Source organism: Westerdykella ornata (assembly GCF_010094085.1).
Source record: "Westerdykella ornata strain CBS 379.55 unplaced genomic scaffold EI97scaffold_1, whole genome shotgun sequence".
NCBI classification, from domain to species: Eukaryota; Fungi; Ascomycota; class Dothideomycetes; order Pleosporales; family Sporormiaceae; genus Westerdykella; species Westerdykella ornata.
In genome coordinates, this window is record NW_022986851.1 from 893,992 (window position 1) to 919,157 (window position 25,166).

A 25,166-nucleotide genomic window follows, 5' to 3' on the forward strand; every position below is an offset into this window, starting at 1 on the left:
CCGTCATCTCCCTCGGACTGCCATCATTCCTCCTTGCCTGCCTTTTTGAGGGGGGGAATTGCGCTCCGTTTGAAACGGGGTCACGGCTGCGAATTCCCTTTTCATCCTGCCTTTTCGCCTGCTGCAGGCCCAGATATATTAACGACAGTCTGGCTTGTTGGTCGGAGATCGGCGGAGTGATCGTCCATTCTTCATTCGCTTTCACTTACTACGTAGATGAGGCTGTTTCCTTCCCTTTAGCATCATTGTTGGTGCCATTCGAGTTCGCGGGACGACGACGTTTTGCAAGGAAAAGAGCCTGAGGCACCTCCTTGCTTGAGAGGAATTGGGTTGTCTTCTGTTTCTGAATCGATATTTGGAGTTCACGGTTGGAGGAACCTGCGGGAACAGGTTCCCTCTCAAGACTTACTTAGCAACTGAGTGAAAGGAGAGGCCTCTGGCTTGGAGACCCAGCTTTAGAGTTACGGCCACGACCAACTTCCTACCAGAGACACAGACGAAATCGATATCGAAACATCTTCCCCCCTCGCTATGCTCCTCAACACGACCAAAAAGATGCACGCAAGACGGAACCCAAACCTCTCCGTCACCGCAACCGCCTACTCCCAGCTCTCCCCTCCTGTCCATTCCGCCTCCCTCCTCTCCCCCACCGCCGCCTCACGACGGGGACTGCTCTCGCCGCCGGGACCGCTGTCGCCCAGTCTGCCGAGCCTGATACCGAGACATGGGAAGAAGCAGCCCTCATGCTCTCATTCGGGACTTGTGAAGAGGTCAGTACTGGTGATAGTAGGGACGGCGTTGGCGCTGTGGCTGGTGCTACATCTGATGTCGGAGCGGCGCACATCGCAGGGGCTGGACTTCGAAAGTAGCGACGAGTGGGAAATGGTAGGAGGGAATTCCCTACCCCAAGAACCTTCGGCGATCATAGTGCAGGACGTCAAGGGTAATCCGAAATGGACGGTTTCGATCCCTCCCAGTTACGGATTCCCCCTGCGTCCGGCGCATTATCAGGAGATTTGCCAGCAATCGATGGAGCTGTCGAAGCAGTTGCGTCAGGAGGGGAGGGCGTCCAATTCCATGGTCAAGAGGATGTTGGGGTATTACACCAAGGATCAGTATTTCATGGACGTGGCAGAGGCGGAGGAGCAGGGGTTACTACCATCTTCGAAGGCAAATGGGAGGCCGAAGGGATTTGTCGATGATGAGGATATGGTTGCGAAGAGGCCACAGAAGGAGGAGGAGATGAAGGTGTGTGAGCGGAGTTTGACGTACGTGATGGAGACGACGGACGCGGGGATGGGGACTACGTTGATGAGGCTGTGGATGAGTTATGGGCTGGCTTTGAAGGAAAATCGGGCGTTCTTCGTCGACGACACTCGCTGGTGCGTATATACTTTTGAACCCCGTCTCTCAGTTGAGGGAATCTGGCAAATCGACTGACATTGAAATAGGCCCTACGGCAAATACCTCACCTACTTCCTCCCCCCTCCGCCCACCCACTGCCTTCCCCCTCCCGCCTCGCACATGCTCCCGTGCCCCCACACGGCCCACCACATCATCGTGTCCAGCGCCACGGTCCGCCAAACCTTTGGCCACGCCTTCAGCGAGGAATTCGAGGACGCGCGCAAGATGCGCGTGCAGCGGCAAGTCAAGATCTTCGGCCTCCTGCGCACAGGCTACGAGGCGCTGTTCAAACTACGACAGGATGACGCCGAGTACGTGGGCAACCGCACGCAAGCCCTATACGCCGACGTGCGGAAGCAGGGAGGCAAGAGCGTGGGCGTGCACATCCGGAGGGGCGATAAACACCCCTTTGAGTACCAGTTCCAGAAGGACTACATCCCTGTGGATCGGTACATGGCAGCCGCGCAGGAACTCGCGCGGTCGAAGCCGAGGAAGATCGTGATAGCGTCGGATGATCCGCAGATGTACGAGTCGCCGGACCTACTACCGGGGACGGTGCGGGCGCAGGACCGCATCATGCTGGCGACCAAGAGCGCGCTCGAGGCGGCGCATTGGGGCCAGAAGAAGGAGAATCCGTGGATCGACGACTTGACGGGGTGGGAGGGCGGGTTCTTCAAGGATGTGTTTTTCTCGCTTGGTCGGGATGGGAGGAGTCGTGCTGGGAGTCGTGCTGCTGGGGGTGGGGAGGCTCGTACTGCAGGCTCGTTGCCGTCGTCGTCGGCTTTTGCGAGGGAGGAGGAAGGCGAGGAGGAAGTGGAGGAGGAGGTGCCCGAGCAGGCGATGCGGTTGAGGGAGTTGGTCGGGAGGGCGTACTTGATGGATCTGGCGGTGCTGATGCAGGCGGATGGCGTGGTCTGCGGGGTTAGCGCCGTCGGGTGTCGGATTCTGGCCGTGGGGATGGGGTGGGAGAAGGCAATTGGGAGGGGGGATGGCGGGGGGACTTGGAGGAATGTGGATGGGTTGTTTGAGTGGAAGGGGATTATCTGGTAGGGGGAGGGAGAGAGGGAGGGAGGTGTGATACCCAGTCGTTTTCGATAGATCCATGTACATTGGCTTGGCTCTTTTTCCTATTTTGCATCGTTTTCTTTGTCTACTCGGTACATATTCATGGCTCCACGAGCGGGGAGAATGCGAGATCGAATCTTGCGAGCGGAAACCAGAAACCGAAAGCGAAAGCATTCGAGCACATATACATACATGCATAGGTACATACCTACATAAGCAACAAGAAGTCAATCAAAGCTTTTTTGGCTTGGTCAATGAACATATATGAAGAGAAGTGAGACACTGTATATACAATCTCGTCCCCGTGAGCGAATCCGTTGTAGCCGCAGCAACGGCAGCAATGAAGCGGTAACGCAATACTAACCATCTTGGAAAATAATTTCAAGACTCTTCTTATAAACAAACATTGGTGGGTAGGTACATGGATGGGGGGAGAAGTCGATATTTGGTCCCGGCGTTTGGCGTTGGGTTCGCGTTTTGTATCGCGGTACGTATGTGGATGTGTTACAAGAACAGTGGAGATGGGGAAGTGGGAGAGAGTGTGTATGGGGCGTTCAGCGAGTGCGTGGCATTCTCATCACGGTGGCCGTATAGCAGAGGGAGAGAGTAGCAGAGAATGCATTGTGATGAGGGAGGGGAGAAGAAGGTATTGCAAACTATCCCTAACATTTGCTACACGATGCGACGACAATGCCAACCAAAACCGAAAAAGAAAGACAGAAAGAAGACGAAAATCCAACCCCACGATCCACCCCGACATTAATCATCTCTCATCTCTCATCTGTTCAACACGCTTCACTTCCTCTTTCAACAGGGGGTCTAGGAGAGTGGAGTTGCCACCAGTGTCGCACGCCATGGCATCCATCAAACCGCACAACCAAAACACGAAGATGGAAAAGACGAAAAGGAAGAAACAAAACGCTCAAAACGGGCTCACAATGGTATCTAAACTTTTCCCACTCTCGTAGTACCAAACCTCCCTCCTCCGCCTGTCCGGCGCAAGAAAAACAGGGACCACAACTCCGCGCCCGAAACGCTCCAGAACGCAACCAATGCTCGGATATCCAACTTGCTGAAGTGATATATAGCGAAAATTCCACAGAATCGAATCAGCCACAAAAATGTGAAGAAGATGGAAAGGAAAAAAGGAGATGAAGAAAAACCGCATCCACAACGTTCCCTGAGGCATGAAAGACCCGCGCGTCGCGGGAGGAAAACCATGCCTCCCGAGAGCCCCATCCCAACCATGCAGCAGGAGAGAGATGAAGAACGACGAAGAAGGGACTGGTAGTGACAGTGTAGATGCTGTGCTGAAGGGATCATACTCCGACAAGGAAAACGAATCCAGCCATCATAGCCAACACCCCAGCTCTTCCTCACCAACCTACATCTCCCCCGTTATGCCGTCTGCATAGCTGGGACCTTAGTTGGCGCCCTCAGGTTTTTTTGACCCTTTTAAAGACTGCGAACGACTCTGACCGACCACCCACTTCATAAGCGGCGAGGGTTTGACGGGTCGTCTTGACGACCTCGACTCTGACGGAGCAACTTGCACGACCATGGGCGGTGGCGGCGGATGACCCGCATTCGGGTTCACTGGTGCGGGCGGAGGCGGTGGAGGCGCCGGATGCACCATTGCCGGTGGAGGCGGCGGAACGTGTACGATGTGCTCCTGGGCCGAGTGGCGTTTCTTGGAGCTCTTCTTGTCCTTACCCTTGGAGTGCTTGCCCGAGACCATCATTTGTTCCACGGCCACGGGCATGGCGACTTCCTCTGGTTTCGGGGGTGGTGGCGGTTCAGGCATGGGCCACATGTGCATGGTGATGGCCCAGTCGGGCTGGATGACTACCTCCCAGACCTGCGGGAGGATGATCTCGCCGTCCGGGCCGACGAGGTCGTAGTGGCCCTCGTGGACGTGCTGGCCGAGCACGTCGACGTGCAGGAAGGCTTGCTTGATAAGGTCTTCCATTCCCTGGGGAAAAGTTAGTATGGCGTCTAGAGAGAGCGTGATGAATAAAACATACCTTCCAAGTCTTGCACAGGTGGAATGGGAAGTTGAACTTTCGACCCACGGCGTCTTTGAACCGAATAGGGGCCTTTGGAGCATCGGATGGCTTCAACTTGGCCGCCTCCTCTTCTGCGGCCTTCTTGGCCTTCTCCGCCTCTTCGGCAGCCGCCTTCGCCTCGGCCAACGCCTTCTCGTGCGCGGCCTTTGCTTCCTCTGCTTCCTTTGCTGCCTTGGTCTTGAGCTCTTCTGCCTCCTTTGCGGCTTTGGCTTCGGCTTCCTCGCGTGCCTTCTTCGCGGCTTCAAGCATGAGAGCAGCCTCCTTCTCCGCCGCTTCCTTCTTTCGAGCCTCCTCGGCCGCCTTTGCGGCCGCCTCGGCCCGCTCACGCTCCAAACGGGCCTCGACGGCAGCGTCGCGCTTCTGCAACTCCTCCTTCTGAGCGAGGATCAGCTTTTCGAGCTTCGCCAGCTTATCCTCATCCTCTTTCTTCTTGGCCTCGGCCGCTGCCGCTTTGGCGTCGGCTGCAGCCTTTGCCTCTGCCTCTTCCCTCCGGACACGGGCTTCGTGCTCCTGAAGAAGCAGGCTCTCGAGGCGGTTGAACTTGGCATCCTCTTCCTTTTTGATGACCTCCTTCTCCTTGCCGAGCAGAAGTTTCTCCAGTTTGGTCAGCACGCCGTCCTCGGGGGGCGGTCCTGGTGGGGGAGGGGCGGGAGACGCCACGGGAACAGCGACAGTCTGTACAGGAACCTGCACTGGGGCCGCGACGGCGGCAGGAGGAGCTTCAGGAGGCGGATGGGGGGTTCCTTTCTTCGAAGGCGGAGGCGGAGGAGTGGTATGGTGTGCTGGATGCGGGGGATACGGAGGGTAAGGCGGCATGCCAGGGTAGGCATAACCGGGAGGATAGTGGGGAGGAGGGTAGTAGCCGCCATTGGGATAGAAGGGCATGAGTTCTCCCGTAGGGGCGGGTGGCATGGAATTGCGGTGGGCCCTGCCACCACGCTGGCCGTGCGGAGGAGGCGGCGCATCGAAATAGCCATTGGGCGGACCGCCTGGAGGAGGCGATGCAAAGGGATTCGGTGCTTGGGGAGCAAAAGGGTTCTGATATCCATATGGGTCCGGAGGATGCATGGGCACTAGCTGATTGCCCGGCGGGGGAGGGGCAGCGAAGGGATTGTGGGGGTAGGACATGGTGCTAGGAGCGTAGCCACTGGGAGCGCCTTGGTGAGGAATGTATCCCCATTGGGCGCTGGCCGGCTGAGGAGAAGGGCCGCCACGAGGCGGGGCGAAGGGAGGGTAATCGTCGTGGCCGTCGACGCTGTCGGAATGGTCGGACTGCGGCCGGGGAGCCCGGCGGCGTCGATGTTCGCGCTCCAGGTTGTGTCTGCTCCGCGACCGATGGCGGGAGGGCGGATCGTGGACGGGGACGTTGTGCCTGGCGGACTTGCGACGGGAGGATTGCGGCTGCGGGGCGCGCGGGGGGACGCTAGCGTGGTGCTTGAGGGGACGTGGGCGAGAGGCCGAATCGGAAGGATCGATGTCGTCGACGTGGATGCGGTCCCAGTCGGGGTCCTCGTCGTCGTCTTCTTCGTCGTCTTCGTCAGTGGTGTACTCGTCACCGTAGCTGCCAGACGAGACGACGACGCCGGACGAGTCCTCGTCTTCGTCGGTGATGGAGTAGTGCTCGGAGCCGGTCGAGTGGTTGATGGTGATGTTTCTCCTAACGGGCAGCATAAGGTTAGTGTCGGCTTCACCGTTTAGGGAAATCGAAACAGTGGACGGGGCTTGGGTGCGGGAGGAAGAAGAGACAGGTCGACGTTGGGCAGCAGGGCGGCGCGAAAGCGCTCGCCGGGAGACGGGGCGACGACGACGATGAGGAAGGGCAATGACTAACGGCATGGAGCTGGATGGTTAGATGAGGCACCGCACTCGAGCCTATTCTAACCAGAGAAAGGCCGAGAGCAGCGACCCCGTTGTAGGGAAGTGTGGCAGTGTGTGGTGTAAAAGACGGACCTGGTGTCCTAGGATGGATGGATGGAGCGAAGTCTTGTGACGACGAGGATGCGATGCGACGGCTGACAGCCCTGGGGGTGTTGGCGGGGCAGCGTGAAGGGAGCGGATCGCTCGGTCCTCGATGTTTGTACCGTGTATACAGCGGGCTGGTCCGCAGCAGCAGCTTTCACAACGCGGCGGCGGCGGCTGAGGGCAGCAGCAGCGTGTAATGATAGACAGAGAGAGCGAGGGAGCGAGGGTGAGGGTTGATGAGGGTCGGAGGGGGAGAGCGGTGGTGGTAGGGCTGAAGCGTGATTCGACGACGGGGTAAAAGGATGGGATGCGTCTCGCAATGGATGGGCTGAAGCAGCACACTGGGCAGACGGCGGTCCGCGCAGGAATCAGGAATGCCAAGCTTCGAAGTTCGCCTGGGGTTGTCGAGGGTGGATTGTCTGTAACGTCGGAGAGGAGATGGGAATAAATAATGGTGATGCTCTCAACCTTGGAATGGAGGATTTGCTTCAGAGGGAGGCGCCCCGCTAGACTCGGATGGGTGAAGCGGGGGACAGATCAGATGGGGATGTCGCACAGGAGATGCCAGCAGCTTCTCTACAGGCGATCAGCCGAACCAGGGAATAATAATGGATGGGCGTGGTCGTGGGCTTTGCTGTGCGATTGGTACTGTGTACACAGTACGGAGTATATTGTATATCTGGTAGAGGGTGGGGGGAGCACGCGGGAATGCGCGTGGTGCGGGTCGATCCGTAGCTCAAGGCCTGCGCCGTCGGACTCTGACAAGCAGACGACGACGTTGGTGGTGGTGATGGTGGGTGCGAGTAAATGTAGTAGCAGAAGAGTTCGATGGCGATGATTGGCACATAGTCTGGTCGTGGACGACGACAACAACAACGGAAATTCTGGGATGGGGTGCGAGAGAGCCGAAAAAAGCTGAAAGATAGCGACAAAAGACAGTTGACGCAAGGGCAGGAGAGGCGTGCGCTGGGCTGGACGAGGGCACGCTGCCCATTCCCCTTTTCTCCCTTATTTATTGCAGCTACACCGGTGCAAGCTTCGAACAGTCATAACCCATCCTGGTCCTTTGCTCAGAAACGTCCCTCTGCAACGTCTCCGCCCATTTGACGTGGCTCGCTCTCATTGACAGACGGCCCACGCTTTGGCCCTCGACTTTTCGCGCCAGCACCCTACCCAGCCCGACTCTCTGTTTCGACCCACCACCGACACCTCACTTTTCAAGGTCTCAAAGCGCCCATCTGCAGCCCAATCTGCCGCCCAAGCTCACAATCCTCATGTCCCGGCCGACACGTGGTCGTCGACCAGTTCCTGTCCTGGCCTCCGTCGGGTGCCCTCTTGCGCCCGCCTAGGTGCGTTGGGCAGCCCCCTTACCAGCCATCTTCCTTTTCCTTGTGAGCTTGTATCGACTGTGGACCTCCGGGGTATTCGAAGAAAGACGGGTCCATCGCTGCAAACAAAAGGCTTGTCCAGAAAGGGACGCTGGCCAGCTCCACATGTAGAACCGACCGACCAACTGCCTTGCCGGGCCTTCTTCCACAAGTCCAAGCAACAGAACTGCTTGCAACTCGATACCTCTCAGCTCACCTTGCTGCTGAGTCCTGCTACCTCGACAATGACATTGGTCAAAGTGCTGGCGCTCCAGAGTGCTAGCAATCCCCATCCAATCACCCTGTCCATCCGCCAGCCTCTCGCAGGCACCGCCACCAGCAGCCCAACCAACGTCACCAGGAGCGTGGCCCCGGAGATGATCAACGTGGTGCTGACGTCGATGTGGTAAGGCTTGAACTGGATCGGCCGTTCGGGATGGCGGTGGTGGCGCTTGTTGCTGCCCTGGACCGTCATGTAGCAACCGCTGATGCCAATCCCGAGTAGTATGTTAAGCATCGGGCCTCCAAAACACGCCGAAAGTGCCATCACGGGAAATCCCAGCCGTGCCACGGTGATGTCTGCCACGAGGTCTCCCAGCGAGTTCCCCACAGCGAATATCGTCAGACCAAGAATAGCATCGCTCATGTCCAGTATCACCCCGAGCGTCTTCAGCACCCCAACCACCTCGTTGGCAATGGTGCTGATCCAAGCAATGCTGACCGCAAACCCCATGAAGCACAGCATGGTCCGCCATCGTGGAGGCCGCGTCGGACTCGTCGTGCCCACGATGAGTGCCAGCACCACCAACGAGACCAGCATCGAGTAGAGCGTAGGCTTGACGAGAGCCCGCGGGTTGTCAAGCTCCGTATTGGCCCAAACAATAAGGACAATGAAGAACGGCGCCGTGAATACCTGTACGATGACCAGCCAGCGGTTCCACGGCTTGGGCTCAGACGGAGTGAGTCCAACCGGTAGCTGTTCGGGAGACATGGCCACGCGGTCATCATTTGTGATCGTAGGGACGAGGACACGGATTTCCGGTGACCCGTCCCCTGTCGTGTGGACAGTGCTGCCGCTCTTAACGGCCCTTGCGTCTATGTCTTGAGGACTGTCTAATGACAATGCCGCCAGCCTCCCCCTCTTATGAGAATCCAGGCTACCTCTCTTCGGCGTAAGCGCAGCGGGGAGACTCAGCGTCGGGGAGACGAGGTTAACGTCGTCTGTGTCGTCCTTCTGAGATTCGACTACGGGCAGAGTCACCGTGAGTATGAACACACTAGGTGCTGCGACGATACCCAGTAGTTTTTCCCATGCAGTTTTGCCACTCCAGTTGTACAAGGTAGGGAAGAGTGTGCCCAGGAAAATGTTGGGTGGAGGAAGCACCCTCCCGGGCCACCACCTAGGCGCCCGAGATTGGTCTCCCGTATCCAAGTAGTGATCCCTTGGGAAGAGCGATTCAGGGGAGGCACTGGGCGACGGTAGCCTGAGGCTCGGCGGTCCCGAGCTATGAGCGGAGGATGATTGGTCCACATATGCTGGGAAGGGAGCAGGCGGCGACGATGCCCCGGGGACAGTGGGCCTGGGGCGAGGCCGACCGATTCGCTCAGCCGAAGCTTCAAGGGCAGGTGAAGAGAGGGGACTGAGTGTAGTCCCACGGCTGAGAGATTGCAGCCCTTGTCCGTCGAGACTCGGTGGAGCCAGTCTGTCAGGGAACGGCTGTCTCAAGCTTGATGGTGCAGGGCTGGTCGATCGGGACGGATGTTCAGAAGGAGGCGGTGATAGTGAGATTGTCGGAGATGGAGGTGCATGGCCGCGAGGCTGGCTCTGACCTTCATCTTCGGGAGAGGCAGGCCCCAGGCTGATGCTTGGAACCGGTCCCGAAAAGAGTGCGCCTGGGTCCAGACGGGTGTTCTCCATGTCATTAGTAGAGACAGCTCGCGGCCTGTTGCCGGCATGCGCGTCAGCTGCAAGGCGAGAGAGGTGCGGCGATGATTCCGAGTTCTGACGGAAGTCATAAGCAGGTCGAGAGACTGGGCCTTCGGAACCAGATATGACGTGCTGTTGCTGGGCCAATGTATAATTCGGATCATCCGAATAGCGCCGCAGATTGATGGGCATGGACTGTATGTTTCTGGATTTCTGCAGAGATGTCAAGACTGCTCTGAATTCCAGTGCACCCACAAGACTAGGTCGAATTGGGTTATGCGTGTTCCGACGTGCTCCAAGGCCAGGCCTCTGGAGGCGCATGTTGCTGCTCAATTCACCAAGCCACCTTTCCCGCACTTCCTCATTGTCGTCCTCTTCCAATCCCCCTTCGTCGCCAGCCCGTTCGAGGGCTGTAAAATCATCCACCGACACATTACCCATGGGGGAACGAGCGCCCCCAGCCGTGGTTCCATCCTCATCGTCATGATATTCTTGGGGGATTTCCTCCTCTTCTCCGCCGGGCGTGATGTAATGGCTTCTAATAGCCGCGGCACGTCGTCGACGAGCATTCTGCCGCCCCAGCCACCAGTGCCATGCCACCACGAAGCAGACGTAGAAGATGTAGAACACGACCATGGTCGCAGACTCCCACAAGGACAGCTTGCCATCGGCAATGAATCCCATGCTGAAGGCAGAAGCAACAATGAAGAAGCTGACGTCCCGTACAAAGCTCTTTCGAGCGACTTTGAATGGGCGGACCAGCCCCATTGAGCCTGCGACGACAGCGGTGATGAAGCCGGCCGCTCCGATCAGCTCCCCAATGGCAAGACTGGCCGAGTTCGTGCTCATTGCCGCAAAGGTGGAGAAGACGTCCGGACTTCCGTTTCCAAAAGCCAGAAAGGTGACTCCTGCCATACTCTCGCTCATTCCCAGGAGATTGGCGATGGTGCTCAGGTTGACGCAGAAAAAATCGCTCGCTGCGATACCAATAGTGCTGAATAACAATGCAAGCCATAACACCAGGAGCATGAACGCGAACGGCTGAGCATGCGGAAGCCGACAGTAGTAGAGGTCAAGATAGGAGAAGATACCGGCTTCTTCGTCAGGGCAATTGGCTTTGATAAAGGCGCATTTGTCGGTCGCATGGTGGACGAGGCGACACTGAAGAGAGTTTAGTTGGAGCCTACTGAAGTTATTCAATTCCATACCTCTTCGTCCTGCACCATCACGACTTCCCGCTTGGACGGGAAATGGCCGGCCGGTAACGGCTTTATTCCCTTTCCTGGTCGAATCCATGATGCCGCGACCAGGAGAAAGATTACGGCCAGTGTGAGCAGAAACGGCCGGGCAGAATACCTGAGTCGTTGTCGAGGCTTCGACGTTCCAGCAGTGTACGCGGCGTCCATTGTCCTAGCTATTGCATCCTTGATTTATCGAAAGGAAAGGGTGGACTTGTGGACGTTCCGCGGTACCCGATCAGAGTCGGCAGGATTGCTCGCTGGTATATTTGTGTCCCGTACTGGCGTAGACGTTCGTCGCTGGATGCCTCTTGTGCCAGGTACCGGAGATCAACGGGTGAACGCGCGGCGGAGTTCGGTGTTGTCCAAGATGCTGGAAACGCTATGCAGACCTAAAGAAGAGATATATACATCGATAAGATGGGGTTGCAAGCCGGAGGGCAGAGGCTGGAGACATCAAAAGCATGTCGAATCTTGCAGAGCATCAGCTTCGTTGCAACTCGATGACAGCAGCTGCAGTGACGGCAGACGTGCAGGGGCATAGCCACAGCGGGTGGCGCTCGAAGCACGTGCGCGCGTGGAAAGTGGAGCGCTCCGCCCAGGCGGTTGTTTGTTGTGGCTGGAGCGGGACCGTCGCGAGTGTCAACAACGCCAAAAAAACCATCTATCCGTGGATGTAGCACGATCGCCCAAGCTCTGTGGGAACGATGCCGCTCCGAAGGTCAAGAGAGTCTCTCACGGGCACGCCGTCTAAGGGTGTCAAGTCAGTTGTCTTAACCTATTTCCGCATACACTTGGTGTTAACGTAGCATTCAGAATCCCCCTCAACGATGAACCGCAGCAACGAAACGCGCGTCGCCTCAACCGGCGACAGGCAATCCAAGAGGAAGAACTTGGCTCATCCAGGATGTCCACTACGCCAGACCGTTCACACAGATCCTCCTTAGCGCCCTCAATCAGAAGTGCCGCAACCCCAATGAGATTGTCCATTACACCACGTAGACGTCTGGCGTCAGTCACCTTTGACAGTCCTCACACGCCGAACAGAGAAGGAGGGGAGGACGACGATACGCCGATTGTCACCGGAACCGGTATAACTCCGGGGAGGGCAATGACGGATGTTTATGCCTGGGGCACTTTTGAAGAGATGTTGAAGCAAACGAGCGAAAACGTAAGAACTTGCGGGGTGTCTACTGCGCTTCCGCTAATAAGGCTATTAGAAAATTAACACAGCGAACTCTTGGAACTCCGGCCTCATTGATTTCTTCCACGATATGCGGGTACTGCGGGATGGAAATACGGTGGACTTCAAGAAAGCTAGCAATACACTGGAAGGTTGTGTTAAAGTTTATACCCATCGTGTGGACAGCGTTGCTGAAGAGACTGGGAAACTTCTCAACGGCCTTGCGGAGAGTAAAAACAAGAAATCCCGTGGTAGGGCAGCAGCAGAAGAGGACGAGGAGGGTGACGGAGAAGAGGATGAGGAAGGCGAGGACGGCCAGAAGAAGAAAAGGAAGAAGGCTCCGCGTCCGGACGCGAACCTCTCTACTCATGAGCAGCTGCAGAACAAGAAGATGGACATTGAACTATCCATGGATCCGATGTTCAAGAAAGCCTCAGCCGACTTCGATGAGGGGGGTGTCAAGGGCCTTCTTCTCAACAATCTGTTCCTTGACTCTAAGGGGCGGATTGTTTTTGATAGCAGCGACGACGCCGAAGACATAACTGTGGAACATAAGATGACTCCAGCTCCTGACGACGGCGCAGAAGAGGACCATGACGACTCAACACCAGAGGCTGAAGCGTCGGAAGATGTTGAGATTGACATTTCTTCCCTTGCTGCGAAGTATTTCGACCTGCCCAGCTTCGCTCAATTGGACCATCAAGAGATATGCCCCTCCAGCACTCGGTTGCATCTCAACGACATTTTCACCGGATCGCTAGACCTAGCAGATTTTACTATTCCGGAGGACTTGGGTCCCGATGTTAGTGATGGCGACGGTGACGACGACCAGGTAGCTATAAATGGTTCTGGAGATCTTCCCGAGGACAATTACATGGCATTTAACGATGATGACGACGATATGACCGCGATTGCCCAACCCCCCGAGGCTGGATTTGGTGAAGGTGGTGAAGCGTGGGCCAGAGAAGCTGCGTTGGAACCGCAGGCTCGCGTTCACCAGATGACTCCTGAAGTTGGCGACGAAGATAGGAGGGAGGAGAGCGCTGAAGACGGTGTTGCCGGCGCCGAGGACTATGACTACAAGGTCTCGGCAGCTCATGGCCCTGAGCAAGAGAATATGTTCCATTACTTCGACCAAGCGTTCAAGAAGAATTGGGCAGGGCCAGAGCACTGGCGTGTCGCGCGGATCAAGGGCATGGGGAAAGCCGCTCCGGCAAGGGAGCGTAAGGAAAAGGTGCCATTTGTGGTCGACTTCCTCGCTCCTATGTCACAATCCCTGAACGAAGCTCTGTTCGGGCCCAAGCCTGCTCCCTCTACCATTCAGGCCCCGAAATCTCAACTGCAATCAAAGGCTCGTAACCTTCTACCTGATGACAAACATTTCAACTCTAATAGCTTGCGTTACTATTACCTGGTCCCGGATGTTAGGATTGGCGAAGAACGGTTGATTTCTGAGAAGAAGATTGGATCCGGCCGTGGTGACCGTGAAGATGACGAGGCGTATTGGGCAAACCAAGCGCGCGACGAGAAACCCGACTACGACGCAAACTTCTACCAGGATGACGGCATAGGCAATGATGATGCTGGAGATGATGATGAGGAAGCTGAGTACTTCGCGGACGCTCGAGAACAGCTCTCTCCGCCACTAGAAGAGGCTCCCAATCACCTACAGGGACTCGCCTCTGGCATCTTTTCAACCCAGGAAGGCGAGCCACAAGGGGATGCGCCTCACGTGGTCTTACCCAATATGCCAGTACCTCAAGCTGTTCCGTATGCACGGAAGGCGAAGAAGGTGGACGTACATCGACTGAAGAACGAGATATGGGATGGTCTAGGATTCGAAGAGGTAAATGGCTGTCGATTGCTCCTATGATATGCGCAGCAAGCTAACTTCTTTAGACACAGCAAACAGTACCTACGTCAGATTCTGGTGAACCTGGTTCATCCAATACCATGGATGTTTCCGTGAAGTTCACCGACGTTATTGTTAACACTCTTCCGAAGAGATATGCGAAACAGCAGCTGGATGACCTGTCAACAGCCTACTGCTTCATATGTTTGCTGCATCTCGCAAACGAAAAAGGTCTAGTCATTGAGAACGAGGAGAACTTCGAGGACTTGACTGTCCGGAGAGATCCCACGGCGGACTTGAGTGTTGGGGTTCTTGATGCATGAGAACATCTCTTGGGGTACTTATGGTTCGTAGCATTGTGGCGTTCATAGTGGTTTGGTCACGTAGATATATCGGATACGGTATTTGTAATGTGATATGAGCTTTCTCCTTCCGGGAAAGTGCAGCCATCTTCAGTTTCGGGACTCTCTTAAGTCCGGATATCCAGAGACACGATCAGATTGGTTGCTCTCCTTTCTGCGCCACCGAAATATTTAGCCACACTCTCAGCCACACATCCACGACTATTTCGTCACCTAACAACGTCCAACCTGTACGATTGACGCGGCGCTTTGCACGCGTCTCGCAAGCTACTAGGTCTTTGACCTGCTATAAGATGGGGTCAGTGATGGAAACGGTCATGCAGGGATTAAACTGACGAAAGGAACAGTCGTAGCATCCGTCGAGAAGCGCTCCAGAAGCTCGCCCAGCTATCAGTGCAGTCAACTGCATCGAGCGCAGCCAGTCCTGACCTCTCCAAGCTGTATAGGCGGTTCCCTACTGGTTCCTTCGCACAAAATGGAACCGGAACGGTGGGTAAGGTCTCTGTCGCAGGAACACCCATGGTGCGTAATGCCCCTTAATTCCTCCTACCTCCGCTACAGCACGTCTCCGAGACTGACATACCGGCAGAAAATCCCAGAACTCGAGGCGATATTGGCACTTTGTAAAGCGGCGCCATTTATACAATCCCATGAAGTGGCCCAACAACTCTTGACCCGTCTGTCACCTTACCTTTCCGAGTCGTACGCACAGGTTCTATTCCCTTCTCCTGGTCTCCGCGACATCGACCCCTCCCCCTACGAAGTACTCACATATAATCTTACCGCGGCAATATTATCTATTGGTATTCACCATAATGAGCTCCACCCAGAAGTCACGGCCGCTGTCACGGCATACCTCAGTGGCTGGACAGATGGGGCAAGCAAACTATCCGTTGACCACGCCGAGGATGGTGAAAGCAATCACAGGAAGGATAGGGAGTTGACACGCATTTTGACACAGGGGATGTCCTTTTTGGGGTTTTTGGATGCTGCCGCGGAACATGCTGCGTTCTGGAGGTCTACTGAGAGGCTTCAACTCGTAGAGGACATCAGGGGAGCGCTCTCTGAGACTTTCTTGGTCTCTTTGGAGACGGCTTTGTCCGTTGTCCGCAATTCAGGTTCTCACCAGCATGGTTTAAGGGACTGGAGGCATTATGCAAAGCACTACGCGGCTACTGGACGTCCACTCGGAGCGATGAGTTTGCATGACGGCTTTTTGAAGGTGATGGTTGCTTGTGCCTCACTGTTAGTGAGAGACCCTAACGAGCAGCCCGAGAAAGACATCTTGGAGTTTCTACATTCGTCTTTCGACAACATACAGGTGAATCACACGCAATCAGACGATGCACTGGTGAACGGTTTGACGGAAATCGCGGTCGCTGAAATGAGCCGGTTGGATAATGATTTGGATTACCTGCATCGTGTGGGCTCCGTATGGCAACAACGTCAGGGCGCCGCCGTGAAAGCCAAAGTTCTACTGAGTTACCTATGTTGCACGATTTACGATGACGAGGTTGCGGAGCCGGACCTCCTATTGACTTGGCTTGACGGCGCCCTCAATGACCCAGTTCAGGCATCGGACGAAAACCTGGCTTGTACAGTGCTGAAATCGATGACCGTCTTAGCAAAGGTAGACCCCTCCATAGCGTCCACCTTGAGTCGCACCCTCCCAAGGGCCATCGTTCAAGGCGGATTCGTTCAAAGAACGGCAAACGTGGCTGCCGACAGCTTGGCCTCTGTTCTTAGTGTGCTCCCTCAGGACGCCATCATCACCACATTGTACAGCCTAGGCAATGTCATCAATGCTTCCCCTCTTGCCGACAGAGGTACTACTCTTTCCTCTAGTTCCAACGGCGGCGGAACTACTCCACGGAATACGGTTTACGATGCTGAAAAGGGAGCCAGCACGATATCCCTAACTCCTAGCGACGCGGAAGAGCCGATCCAAGTGTATATCACGATCGTTCATACTATCACTACGGTGGCCAGGAGTTGCAATGACGAGAAGATTGCCGCTTTGGCGCTTTCTATGCTGATTCAGAAGCATAAGAGAGTGAGCAAGCCGGTAGACGCCAAGATCATCACAGATTCCGCTCTCTTAAGCCTCCACAGCGGAACCGGCGAGTTTCGTATGCTTCTCAAGTACTTGATGAAGCAATGCCACGAATCCCTGGTTGAGGGCGACACAACTATGCTCCAAGCGGTAAGTACTTTTTGTCAGTATGTTGGCATGAGCTAAAACAGAGAAAGGTGATGGACGCGCGTCGTACAATCTCGAAAGAGGTATCATTAACAGCTCCGGAGTACGATATCTACCTGACCCACCTACTTGATATCATTGTGAGCAAAGGAGACGCCTACGATGCTAAACGCCCGCATCTACGAGACAGTGAGATGGCGGCTCAGGAGATATCACAGTTGCTCTGTCCCCTGGCAGAACTCCTTGTGAGGAATGCGAACAATAAGGAGGCTGTGGAGCTAGGCGATGATATCATCATGTTGCAAAGAGACGCTTGGTTCAACTTGGTTATTCACGGCTTTGATCTCACGTCTGAGCTTGGGAGGCAATATCTGAACGAGCTAAGAACGCTCGCCCATTTTAGCGCTCCCTTGATCAACGAGGAAATGGCTGGACTCGTTGAAAGCGACATCGAGCTGAACACAGTACTACGTCGGAGTAAGTCCGCGGAACATGTGGCCGATCAGAAGAAACGTCTTGCCCAGCTCCTACCTGGTTGCGAGTCGGACGTCAAATCTCTGAACTACGCCGAGACCGTCTTCATGAATACGGCATATCTCGTTGAGAAGTTGCGCGCTACTTCGGGGGATTGCACCAAGGTTCTTGTGTACTTCCTCGATCCCAAGCTCCGCACGGGTGCCGTGGGCAATTGCATGTTCGCTGTTGCTACGGCTGTGACGAGAACATATGTTCAGAGAACGCTCTCTGGGAAACTCCATTCGTTTTCAACCCCTTATCTTGCTCAACAGCTTGCAACCATATTCGCTGGGTGCTGCCACCGCATCGCGAAAGTTCAGGAGGCTGCCGTTGCCTGCGCGGACTTCATTATCCAAAATGTGCCATCCACGCTGTGTCAGAAATCCGCTCTCTTCGCCCTGTTGGAATTGCTTTCTATCATGTGGTCGAGCTGTCTCGAAAGGGACACGGATGAGTATACTTGGCGATCCACCTTTACATCCATGAAGTCCAACATTGCTGTGGAACTATCGGATGACTATGCCTTCCGCAACGATACCCTGACAAGGTTTCATAGACGCGCGAAAGGGTGGGTCCGATATGTTCTGGACCTAGCTCCGCTCGATATCAAGGGCTTGCTGCAGACTTATCTTTCAGAGTTCGATGATAAAGGTGTATATGGTCATATATCCCTTGGTCGTTCCTTTGCCCTTGAGATGGGCTCAGTCATACCATCAACTGACCAGCGTCTGGGTGCAATCGAACAGCAGGGATTCGCCATCAATACCGCGTCTGACTTTATCTCACAATATACAACAAGGCAAGAATACAAATTTGTGGATGGTCTGAACGACCAAGAGGAAGAGTGGCTACGGACATCTGGCGACCGCAGAGGAGCAGCTACCTTCACTAGGAGGATTGAGGATGCAACAACTCTGCTCATCGATTTGGAGACTCGAACGTCTAGCCACAAGGCTGTCAGCATTGCTGAGCTACGAGATATTCTTCGACGAGCGGCCGCCTTGTTATGCCGAGCGAAGTCTGACCAGCCTGCCCTTGTGCATCATTTGGTCGGGATACCCTTTGCAGTGTTTTCAAAACAATCGATCAAGTTGGGCATTTCGCTGTGGATGACTGTGATTAAGGAGAATCCGCGGATGGAGCCTCGTATCTTGATTGAACTGGCTCAGTGTTGGGAGTCTACGATACGCAAGGGACAAGGTATCTTCAGTGACTTTATACGGTGCGTGAGTATCCCTGTGGATTACCGTTCGCTTTCTGATGTTGTCCTTCTAGGCATCCTGACCCCTTCTACGGGAAGCAAGAGTTCGCACCTACAGACAAAGAAGCGGTCTCCAAGCGCCAGCAAAGCGTATACAACACGATCGCGCCACACTTCCGACTGTTACAGCTTTTGTCAAGTCACTTCAATGCTTCAAGACTTTGTAATGCGGATGTTGAGTCGGTATACAATCGACTAATCCATATCACCCTGGACGCTCTCGGCTCCGGATGCTCACAGCCTCTGGCAAGGGAGGCATATTTTCATACCATTCTGCTGGGGCTGCGGATATTACGCTCTTCGACTACTCTAACTCCTCCAATCAAATGGAGGCTGCAAGACCGCATTCTCACCGCTGGTTTGGCCTGGTTTGCAAAAGCACCACAGTCAGTAGTTAGTACCATGTTGTGATGCTCCATCACTAACGGGCATTAGATGGTCTTTTGGTGGAAACCGCCACCAAATCAAGGCTGAAACTCAGATTCTTGCTGACATTCAGGCCGATCTTCAAGCCCCTACCCCAGTCTCACGTACATCCGTTTCTCCTGCAAACGCACTGACGAGCAAACAAGAATTGTTAGACCTACTTTTGACCGAAGAACAAAGCCGTCTCCGTGTCTGGCTCTTCCCGCTCGATCATGAAAAGAAACATCACTTCGGATCCGGGTATAAGGGCCCAGTCGACGTGAGTGATACGGATCCTTTGTTGCTATGCGATTACTGATTTTCCAGGCCACTGTGACTGCACATCTGAAAACTGCATGGGCCGAAAACCCAGCACTCGCTGTCCATCTCGCGCAACGCTTCCCACGGATGTCCCAAGAAGTCCGATGGTTGGTCCTCAACTTTCCACACAAGGTTCTGGATGAGCCCAATGCGCTTGAATTACTACTCGGCGACCACTTACCCAGCGACGTTTCGTTCCAGCTTAGGGTATGAGTTCCGTCGTCTTATAGTTGCACCCTCTAACCAGATGTAGTATCTACTGTATTGGGCATCCGTGAACCCGATCACGGCAGTGACATATTTCCTGCCTGCATACAAAAACAACGCATTCATCATCCAATACGCTATGAGAGCTTTGGAGAGTCACTCCGTTGATGTGACGTTCTTCTACGTTCCGCAGATTGTCCAAACGCTCCGATATGACGCGCTTGGCTATGTTGAACGATATATTATCGAGACTGCCAAGTTTTCCCAGCTCTTTGCCCATCAGATCATTTGGAACATGAAGGCCAATGCCTACAAGGACGAAGATTCTCAAGTTGTAGGTGCGCCAATCATGCTGAAGATCATATGGCTAACATACAGCAGCCCGACGCGATCAAACCCACTCTCGACAAAGTCATGGATAGCCTAGAATCCAGCTTTTCGGTAGAGGACCGGGAGTTCTATGAGCGCGAGTTTTCGTTCTTCAACGAAGTCACTGGCATCTCAGGGAAGCTACGTCCGTTCATCAAGAGCCCCAAGCCGGAAAAGAAGCAGAAGATCGAAGAAGAACTGCGCAAGATCCATGTCGAAGTGGGCGTCTACCTGCCTAGTAATCCGGAAGGCATCGTCGTCGGTATCGACAGGAAATCGGGCAAACCACTCCAGAGCCATGCAAAAGCCCCGTACATGGCGACCTTCCGCATCCGCAAATCCAAACTTGACACGAGTCTCGCCGAGCCCGGCCCTGAGGCCAAAGAAGGAGGAGAATACGAAGCCGCCACCTCCAAAGAAAACACATACGAGGTCTGGCAATCCGCCATTTTCAAGGTCGGCGATGACTGCCGCCAGGACGTCCTCGCCCTCCAAATGATCGCCACTTTCCGGGGAATCTTCAACAATGTTGGCCTCGACGTCTGGGTCTATCCCTATCGCGTCACCGCTACTGCTCCGGGATGCGGCGTCATCGATGTGCTCCCCAACTCCATCTCTCGCGACATGCTCGGCCGCGAATCCGTCAACGGCCTGCACGAGTACTTTGTCAACAAATATGGCGGCGAGGACTCCATCCGCTTCCAAGAAGCGAGATCCAACTTTGTGAAGAGTATGGCGGCGTATAGCGTCATTAGCTACCTATTGCAGTTCAAGGACAGGCATAATGGAAATATCATGATTGATGATGCGGGCCACATCATCCACATCGACTTCGGCTTCTGCTTCGACATTGCACCCGGCGGCATAAAATTCGAGCGGGCCCCCTTCAAACTCACCACCGAGATGATCGACGTCATGGGCGGCTCCCAGACTTCCCAGTCGTACCGCTGGTTCGAGGAACTCACCATCAAAGCGTTTCTGGCGTCCCGCCAGCATGCGGAGCATCTGATTCATATCGTGAGGGTCATGTTGGATAGCGGGCTGCCGTGCTTCAAGCCCGAGACGATTGCGAATTTCCGAGAGAGGTTTGTGTTGGACAAGGGGGAGAGGGAGGCTGCCGAGTATATGAGGGGTTTGGTGCAGAAGAGTGCGGGGAGTTATAGTACCGGGGGTTATGATCGGTTTCAGCAGATTACGAATGGGATTCCTTATTAGAGAGGGGCGAGGAGGAGGAGGAGGAGGAGGTGGTGGGGTAATGGGTGGAAATGTGGAGAGGAGGGAAGTTTACGAGGGGGTAATTATGAGAACTGCGGTCCTCGAAAGCTCTGCTCATATCTTGACGTCTTGCAGAGTTGTGCTTCGATAGCGTTCAAAGCAAGATATGTCTACAGACACGGGAGCAAACCACAGTACCAAAACTGTACGTTGGACCCAGTTCACATCGACAGCGGAGTCACCATGAATTTGGTGTTTGGATCTAGCTTGTATAAGCAAGCAATGAGAGGAGATCGCCCAGTCATACCAGGGGTCCAATCAATGTTGTGTGTGGAGAGAAAGAGGAGCAATGACAGTCATAAGCATTCAGGTGTGAGTAGTCAATATCGCACTATCAATGAGATGGACCTGTTGTTCCATCTGCAAGGTGTGGTATTAATAAGAAACTTCGCGGTGGTAAAGCATACATGTTGAGGTCTAGAACGTTTCCAACGCCGAAACTTAGCGAATGTATGTAGAACTCTTATATAATCTGGATCCCAGGTCTCTATAAGTTCTTATCTCTAACACTAGCTTTTGTGTATAAAAGGAGCCTCTTCGCCGTAGTATATAGGAAACAAGGCGATTGTTTCACTGCGATCTCTTGTCCATCATTTGACAATATAGCAACGGCTGGATCCTTAGCATGGCCCACTCAGCTGCAAATACATCATTTTACGTCTGGTAATACCTCGATCAAAGGGCCATCGGTTGGTGGAAATTTATCACACCAGATGGGCACCAGTGAAAGAGGAGAGCAAGGGTATGATGGCACTTGCCCAGACCCTATACTCGGAGAGTAACAGCGCATCTAAACAAGTCTCATGACCGATATGATAGAATGCAGCGTCATGTCACTGGCGCCAGGTGAATGTTACTGGACAGCCACCCCGTTCCTGTCAGCAACAAAGTAAACAGTTACGGACCGCCTATGTGAAGGAGGGCCCTGCAAGGCCCAGAACCGGCAATTGCGCGTTCCCAGGACAAGATAACCCGGGCTCCGTCCTCTCCTCCGTTCTAGAGAGTCGTCGGATTAGAAAGCAGTGGTACACAAGATTCCTCGTGATTTCTGCATGTCCATGTAAAGTCGGCACGGATATAGTCGTCTGGCCCGCCATCAAGAGAGGGATGCGCTCCAGGCTCAGCTCGAGGGAGCTAGGAAATGTTACACGAGCGTGCTGGCAACGTATCAAAGCTGCTTACGTGAAGTGATGTCCGCGAAGCGTATGCCTCGGTATGGACATCAACACTCCTCCAAGGAGTGAAGAGCGATTGTATCAAGGTTCCATGCGTCAAAGGAAGTCAGGATTTGGTTCTCGTTAGTGAGTCTTCGAGAGGGAAAAAAAGGGGAGGAGAGGGAGCTCTCCTTACTGTAGAGTCACGATTGAATGGCTGCCCCAGGGTGGGCCCAGGCCTTCGAACCAAGGGACACGTGCGCCGTAATCCTTCCGGGGACTAGATGAAATGCGAAGTTTCATGGGGGACAAGAGCCGATGACGTATAATGGACAGTCGGATTCCTAGATTTGGGTTGCATGGATAGTCCTTAAGAGGCTCAATATAAAGTGGTCCAGACCGTTGCCAGGGCGTGGTCCTGTGACGTTAACTTTTTCTGTCCGACTGCATGGAAGCCCGGCTGTATTGTGTTAAGGAAAACACAATAGAAATTCTGTCTGTGGGCCAATCCCTAGGGGGTTGAAGGGCCTTGAGAGGCGGTGTGACGGATTATAGCCCGTGGATACCAAGATGGTCGGCGACAAGCGGAAGGGGTCCTTGGAAGGTTCAGCCGGAATGGCGGTCATGCTGAGATGCTCCTTCGGTACGAGTCTAGAAGGGTCCTTTTAGTATGTGTAAGAAGGAGGTGAAACGAGGGGCCAATGCGTTGATCGGTGAGGAATGACTGGCAGCTATCCAGAGTACATTTGTTAACTTGTCAGCCTCATATTAGATTAGCCATTGCCAACGTGAATAGGCTGTGAGAATGATCGAGGTACTACTGGTGCTGGACAGGGTCTTCTATAACTTCCAAGGTTCGGATACCAAAGAGGGTTGTACTGTGAAGAAAGGACTGATAACAATGAACACTCAGGAGAAGCCGTGCATAATGGATGCAACTGCTGAAACCAAACAGAGCGGCGCCCGCAACCCGTACAGTTTCCTGCAGGACTTGGAAAGTTGGGAGCGATGGTTACCTGGATTCGTACGAGGTGGCCAGTAGTAGGTAGCCAGCAGTGAGTTTGAGGAGGTTGATGTCCGGGCCTGGAGCGCGTGGCCTCGACCCATATCAATATGGTGGCAGGGGTCGCGCTCGGACGTGCATCATTTAGGGAGCTTACATAAGCTTTGATACCGTCGACACCATCGACGTTTGGCCCCTTTGACATGGCGATGAGAAATCATGCGAAGGCCAGAATCGAGGATATTGATTCGACCTTTATGCGGTGCCGAAGGGATCCCAATGGTGGTTCTGCGCATGCTAGCCGATAGACTTGCACTGCAAGTCCAGGGCGATTTTAATTCAAATAATGTAAAGGGGTGCGACGTCCAGGGTGGTCAGAGAAATGGATGGCAGACTAATCGGGGATGCGTGTGTGAATACTCCGTACAGCCGTGCCAAGTACCTTAATGGGTTTTGAAATCTTATTCCCGAGCGCAGAATGGTACTGGAAGGAGCCACTTGTGACACTATCCCATCTCAACTTCCCCCCATTAGTATTGCATCTCTCTACTGTAACACAGCACAGTACAATACACCACACAGCCAACGCCAGCTGTGCAATCACTGGTCTAAATAAGCCAGTATTATGGGATACAATCGCACGGCCTACTACTTTACCCCACGAATACTGATGGTGATGGTAGCCAATGCGGTCTAGCTACCGTACTTGGTCCAGCCTCGTTCTTCAGCCCAGCCCACGCTATGTAACGTTACCACCGCAACGCAGCAATATTCGTCGAAGGCGCAGTCTGCCAAAGTCCAAAGGAGGACCTCAGACGGAATAGCTGTTATGGACTCGTAACTTCCGCACTTGATTCCTGCCACGACGGTCTCCTTGTGGAGTAGAGTGATGCTTGATTCGAGGAACAAGTCCCGTTCGCCGGCTCACGTCGTCTTTACGGGACCCAAGGAAACTGGGGAAGCATGTAGCCGGCGCCACCAGACACCGTAAACAGCCACTTCGTATATCGCGACTCTGGACGACGATTTGCACCAAAAACGGCGCGGGTCGACCAATTTGATTGGGCTACTGGGGGACGAGCTTGCGGAATTTGCGCCGCGCAGTCGCAAGACGGTCATGTCGATACGAATCACTCATTTTGAACTTCTCAGACGGAAGTCTAGAGCCTAGGCACAGACGCCGAGCCAGCCGCTGACTGTGATGTAATCGAGCATCTCCTCGGGCGCTAACAAATGAGAGCACACGGGGAATAACGCACCCTCAGCCTTCATACAAGTACAAGTAAACCACTGGTTTCTACTGCGCTTGATCAGAGTCGTGAGAGTCTGCGATCGGCTGCTCACCAAACAGCTGCCCGTGAACCGTCAACAAGCCTTGCCTGCCTGCCTGCAGATTGCTCGAGCGTCTTTCGCGAAGGGACGGGGGGGTTTGGGATACAACTGTACTGTGCTGTACGGACACGGTAGGTATGTACCCTAAGGGGGCCGGACCACCATGGGCGTTCTAGCGGTGTTGATCCCGCTCCTCACCAGCATCCAAAGGCGACGACCCGGGCCCCGAGGGATCTAGAATGTGTGGCCTTGTCGGTCGTTCTCGTCAGCCAGCAGCCAGCGCACTTATTATTATGTCAGCCCGGGTGTCCCACAAAGTCATCTGTTGGAGCTTCTGTCGCAGTTTCTGCCAGAAGTGAAGGGCGTGAAGCAGCGCATCGTGCAATCTGACTGTGTCGACCTTGTCTGGCAGAGCTCCCGCCGCAGCTGCTGCCCAGTGCTTCATATCCGGCATGGACCGTCTGTATCGGGGTGCGTCGAGTGTCACTGAGAGCGGGACGCTGAGGCCTTTGCCCGTTATTTGGACCCGTTCTAGACTGCCTTGGGTCTCGGCCCTCTCCTCAATTACACCCTATGTACGACTCCAGCTGGCAAGCCACCAACCAGACATTGCCCGCAGCCTCGCAACCCTTTTCCTCCGTCGCATGCCCTCCTCTTTCACTGCTGCATTCCTCCACCCCGCCTTTTGCTACCGCTG

The 25,166-nt window shown here is 54.5% G+C and overlaps 6 protein-coding genes across 6 annotated transcripts; 4 read left to right on the top strand and 2 right to left on the bottom strand.

Moving 5' to 3' along the window:
- Window positions 1-531: 531 nt before the first annotated feature.
- Window positions 532-2,722, top strand: EI97DRAFT_471974 (uncharacterized protein; the record flags this gene model as incomplete). The annotated part of the gene is made up of 3 exons (XM_033801840.1): window positions 532-1,382; window positions 1,452-2,143; window positions 2,219-2,722. 3 exons carry the CDS (start codon window positions 532-534, stop codon window positions 2,452-2,454), a joined length of 1,779 nt encoding a protein of 592 aa, XP_033658443.1. The 3' UTR covers window positions 2,455-2,722.
- A 329-nt stretch (window positions 2,723-3,051) lies between these two features.
- On the top strand, window positions 3,052-3,931 carry EI97DRAFT_13229 (uncharacterized protein). The gene has a single exon (XM_033793130.1). The coding sequence runs from the start codon at window positions 3,160-3,162 to the stop codon at window positions 3,622-3,624; it is 465 nt and encodes a 154-aa protein (XP_033658444.1). The 5' UTR covers window positions 3,052-3,159; the 3' UTR covers window positions 3,625-3,931.
- Window positions 3,932-4,303: 372 nt separating this feature from the next.
- EI97DRAFT_364071 (uncharacterized protein) lies at window positions 4,304-4,559 on the bottom strand (the record flags this gene model as incomplete). The annotated part of the gene is made up of 2 exons (XM_033794997.1): window positions 4,304-4,441; window positions 4,494-4,559. Coding segments are annotated over 2 exons (204 nt in total), but the record flags the coding sequence as incomplete, so codon positions are not given.
- Window positions 4,560-7,703: 3,144 nt separating this feature from the next.
- On the bottom strand, window positions 7,704-11,309 carry EI97DRAFT_12997 (sodium/calcium exchanger protein-like protein). Its single transcript, XM_033793109.1, has 2 exons — window positions 11,000-11,309; window positions 7,704-10,952 (listed from the first exon to the last, which is right to left on the bottom strand). Exons 1-2 carry the CDS (start codon window positions 11,195-11,197, stop codon window positions 8,073-8,075), a joined length of 3,078 nt encoding a protein of 1,025 aa, XP_033658446.1. The 5' UTR covers window positions 11,198-11,309; the 3' UTR covers window positions 7,704-8,072.
- Window positions 11,310-11,667: 358 nt separating this feature from the next.
- On the top strand, window positions 11,668-14,501 carry EI97DRAFT_429002 (barren). Its single transcript, XM_033797345.1, has 4 exons — window positions 11,668-11,792; window positions 11,846-12,200; window positions 12,250-14,058; window positions 14,112-14,501. Exons 2-4 carry the CDS (start codon window positions 12,141-12,143, stop codon window positions 14,385-14,387), a joined length of 2,145 nt encoding a protein of 714 aa, XP_033658447.1. The 5' UTR covers window positions 11,668-11,792; window positions 11,846-12,140; the 3' UTR covers window positions 14,388-14,501.
- A 218-nt stretch (window positions 14,502-14,719) lies between these two features.
- Window positions 14,720-20,920, top strand: EI97DRAFT_454144 (phosphatidylinositol 4-kinase-like protein STT4; the record flags this gene model as incomplete). The annotated part of the gene is made up of 9 exons (XM_033800511.1): window positions 14,720-14,724; window positions 14,774-14,948; window positions 15,016-16,629; window positions 16,677-18,364; window positions 18,418-18,789; window positions 18,839-19,088; window positions 19,136-19,336; window positions 19,383-19,670; window positions 19,718-20,920. The coding sequence occupies 9 exons, from the start codon at window positions 14,720-14,722 to the stop codon at window positions 20,918-20,920; spliced, it is 5,796 nt and encodes a 1,931-aa protein (XP_033658448.1).
- Window positions 20,921-25,166: the final 4,246 nt, after the last annotated feature.

Bases quoted from the DNA above. Each gene is read 5' to 3' on its own strand.
- EI97DRAFT_13229 (XM_033793130.1), top strand. From the start codon at position 3,160: ATGCCAACCAAAACCGAAAAAGAAAGACAGAAAGAAGACGAAAATCCA.
- EI97DRAFT_12997 (XM_033793109.1), bottom strand. From the start codon at position 11,197: ATGGACGCCGCGTACACTGCTGGAACGTCGAAGCCTCGACAACGACTC. The intron at 10,953-10,999 runs GTATGGAATTGA...AACTCTCTTCAG, and splicing joins TGATGGTGCAGGACGAAGAG to TGTCGCCTCGTCCACCATGC.
- EI97DRAFT_429002 (XM_033797345.1), top strand. From the start codon at position 12,141: ATGACGGATGTTTATGCCTGGGGCACTTTTGAAGAGATGTTGAAGCAA. The intron at 12,201-12,249 runs GTAAGAACTTGC...TAAGGCTATTAG, and splicing joins TGAAGCAAACGAGCGAAAAC to AAAATTAACACAGCGAACTC. The intron at 14,059-14,111 runs GTAAATGGCTGT...TAACTTCTTTAG, and splicing joins ATGGTCTAGGATTCGAAGAG to ACACAGCAAACAGTACCTAC.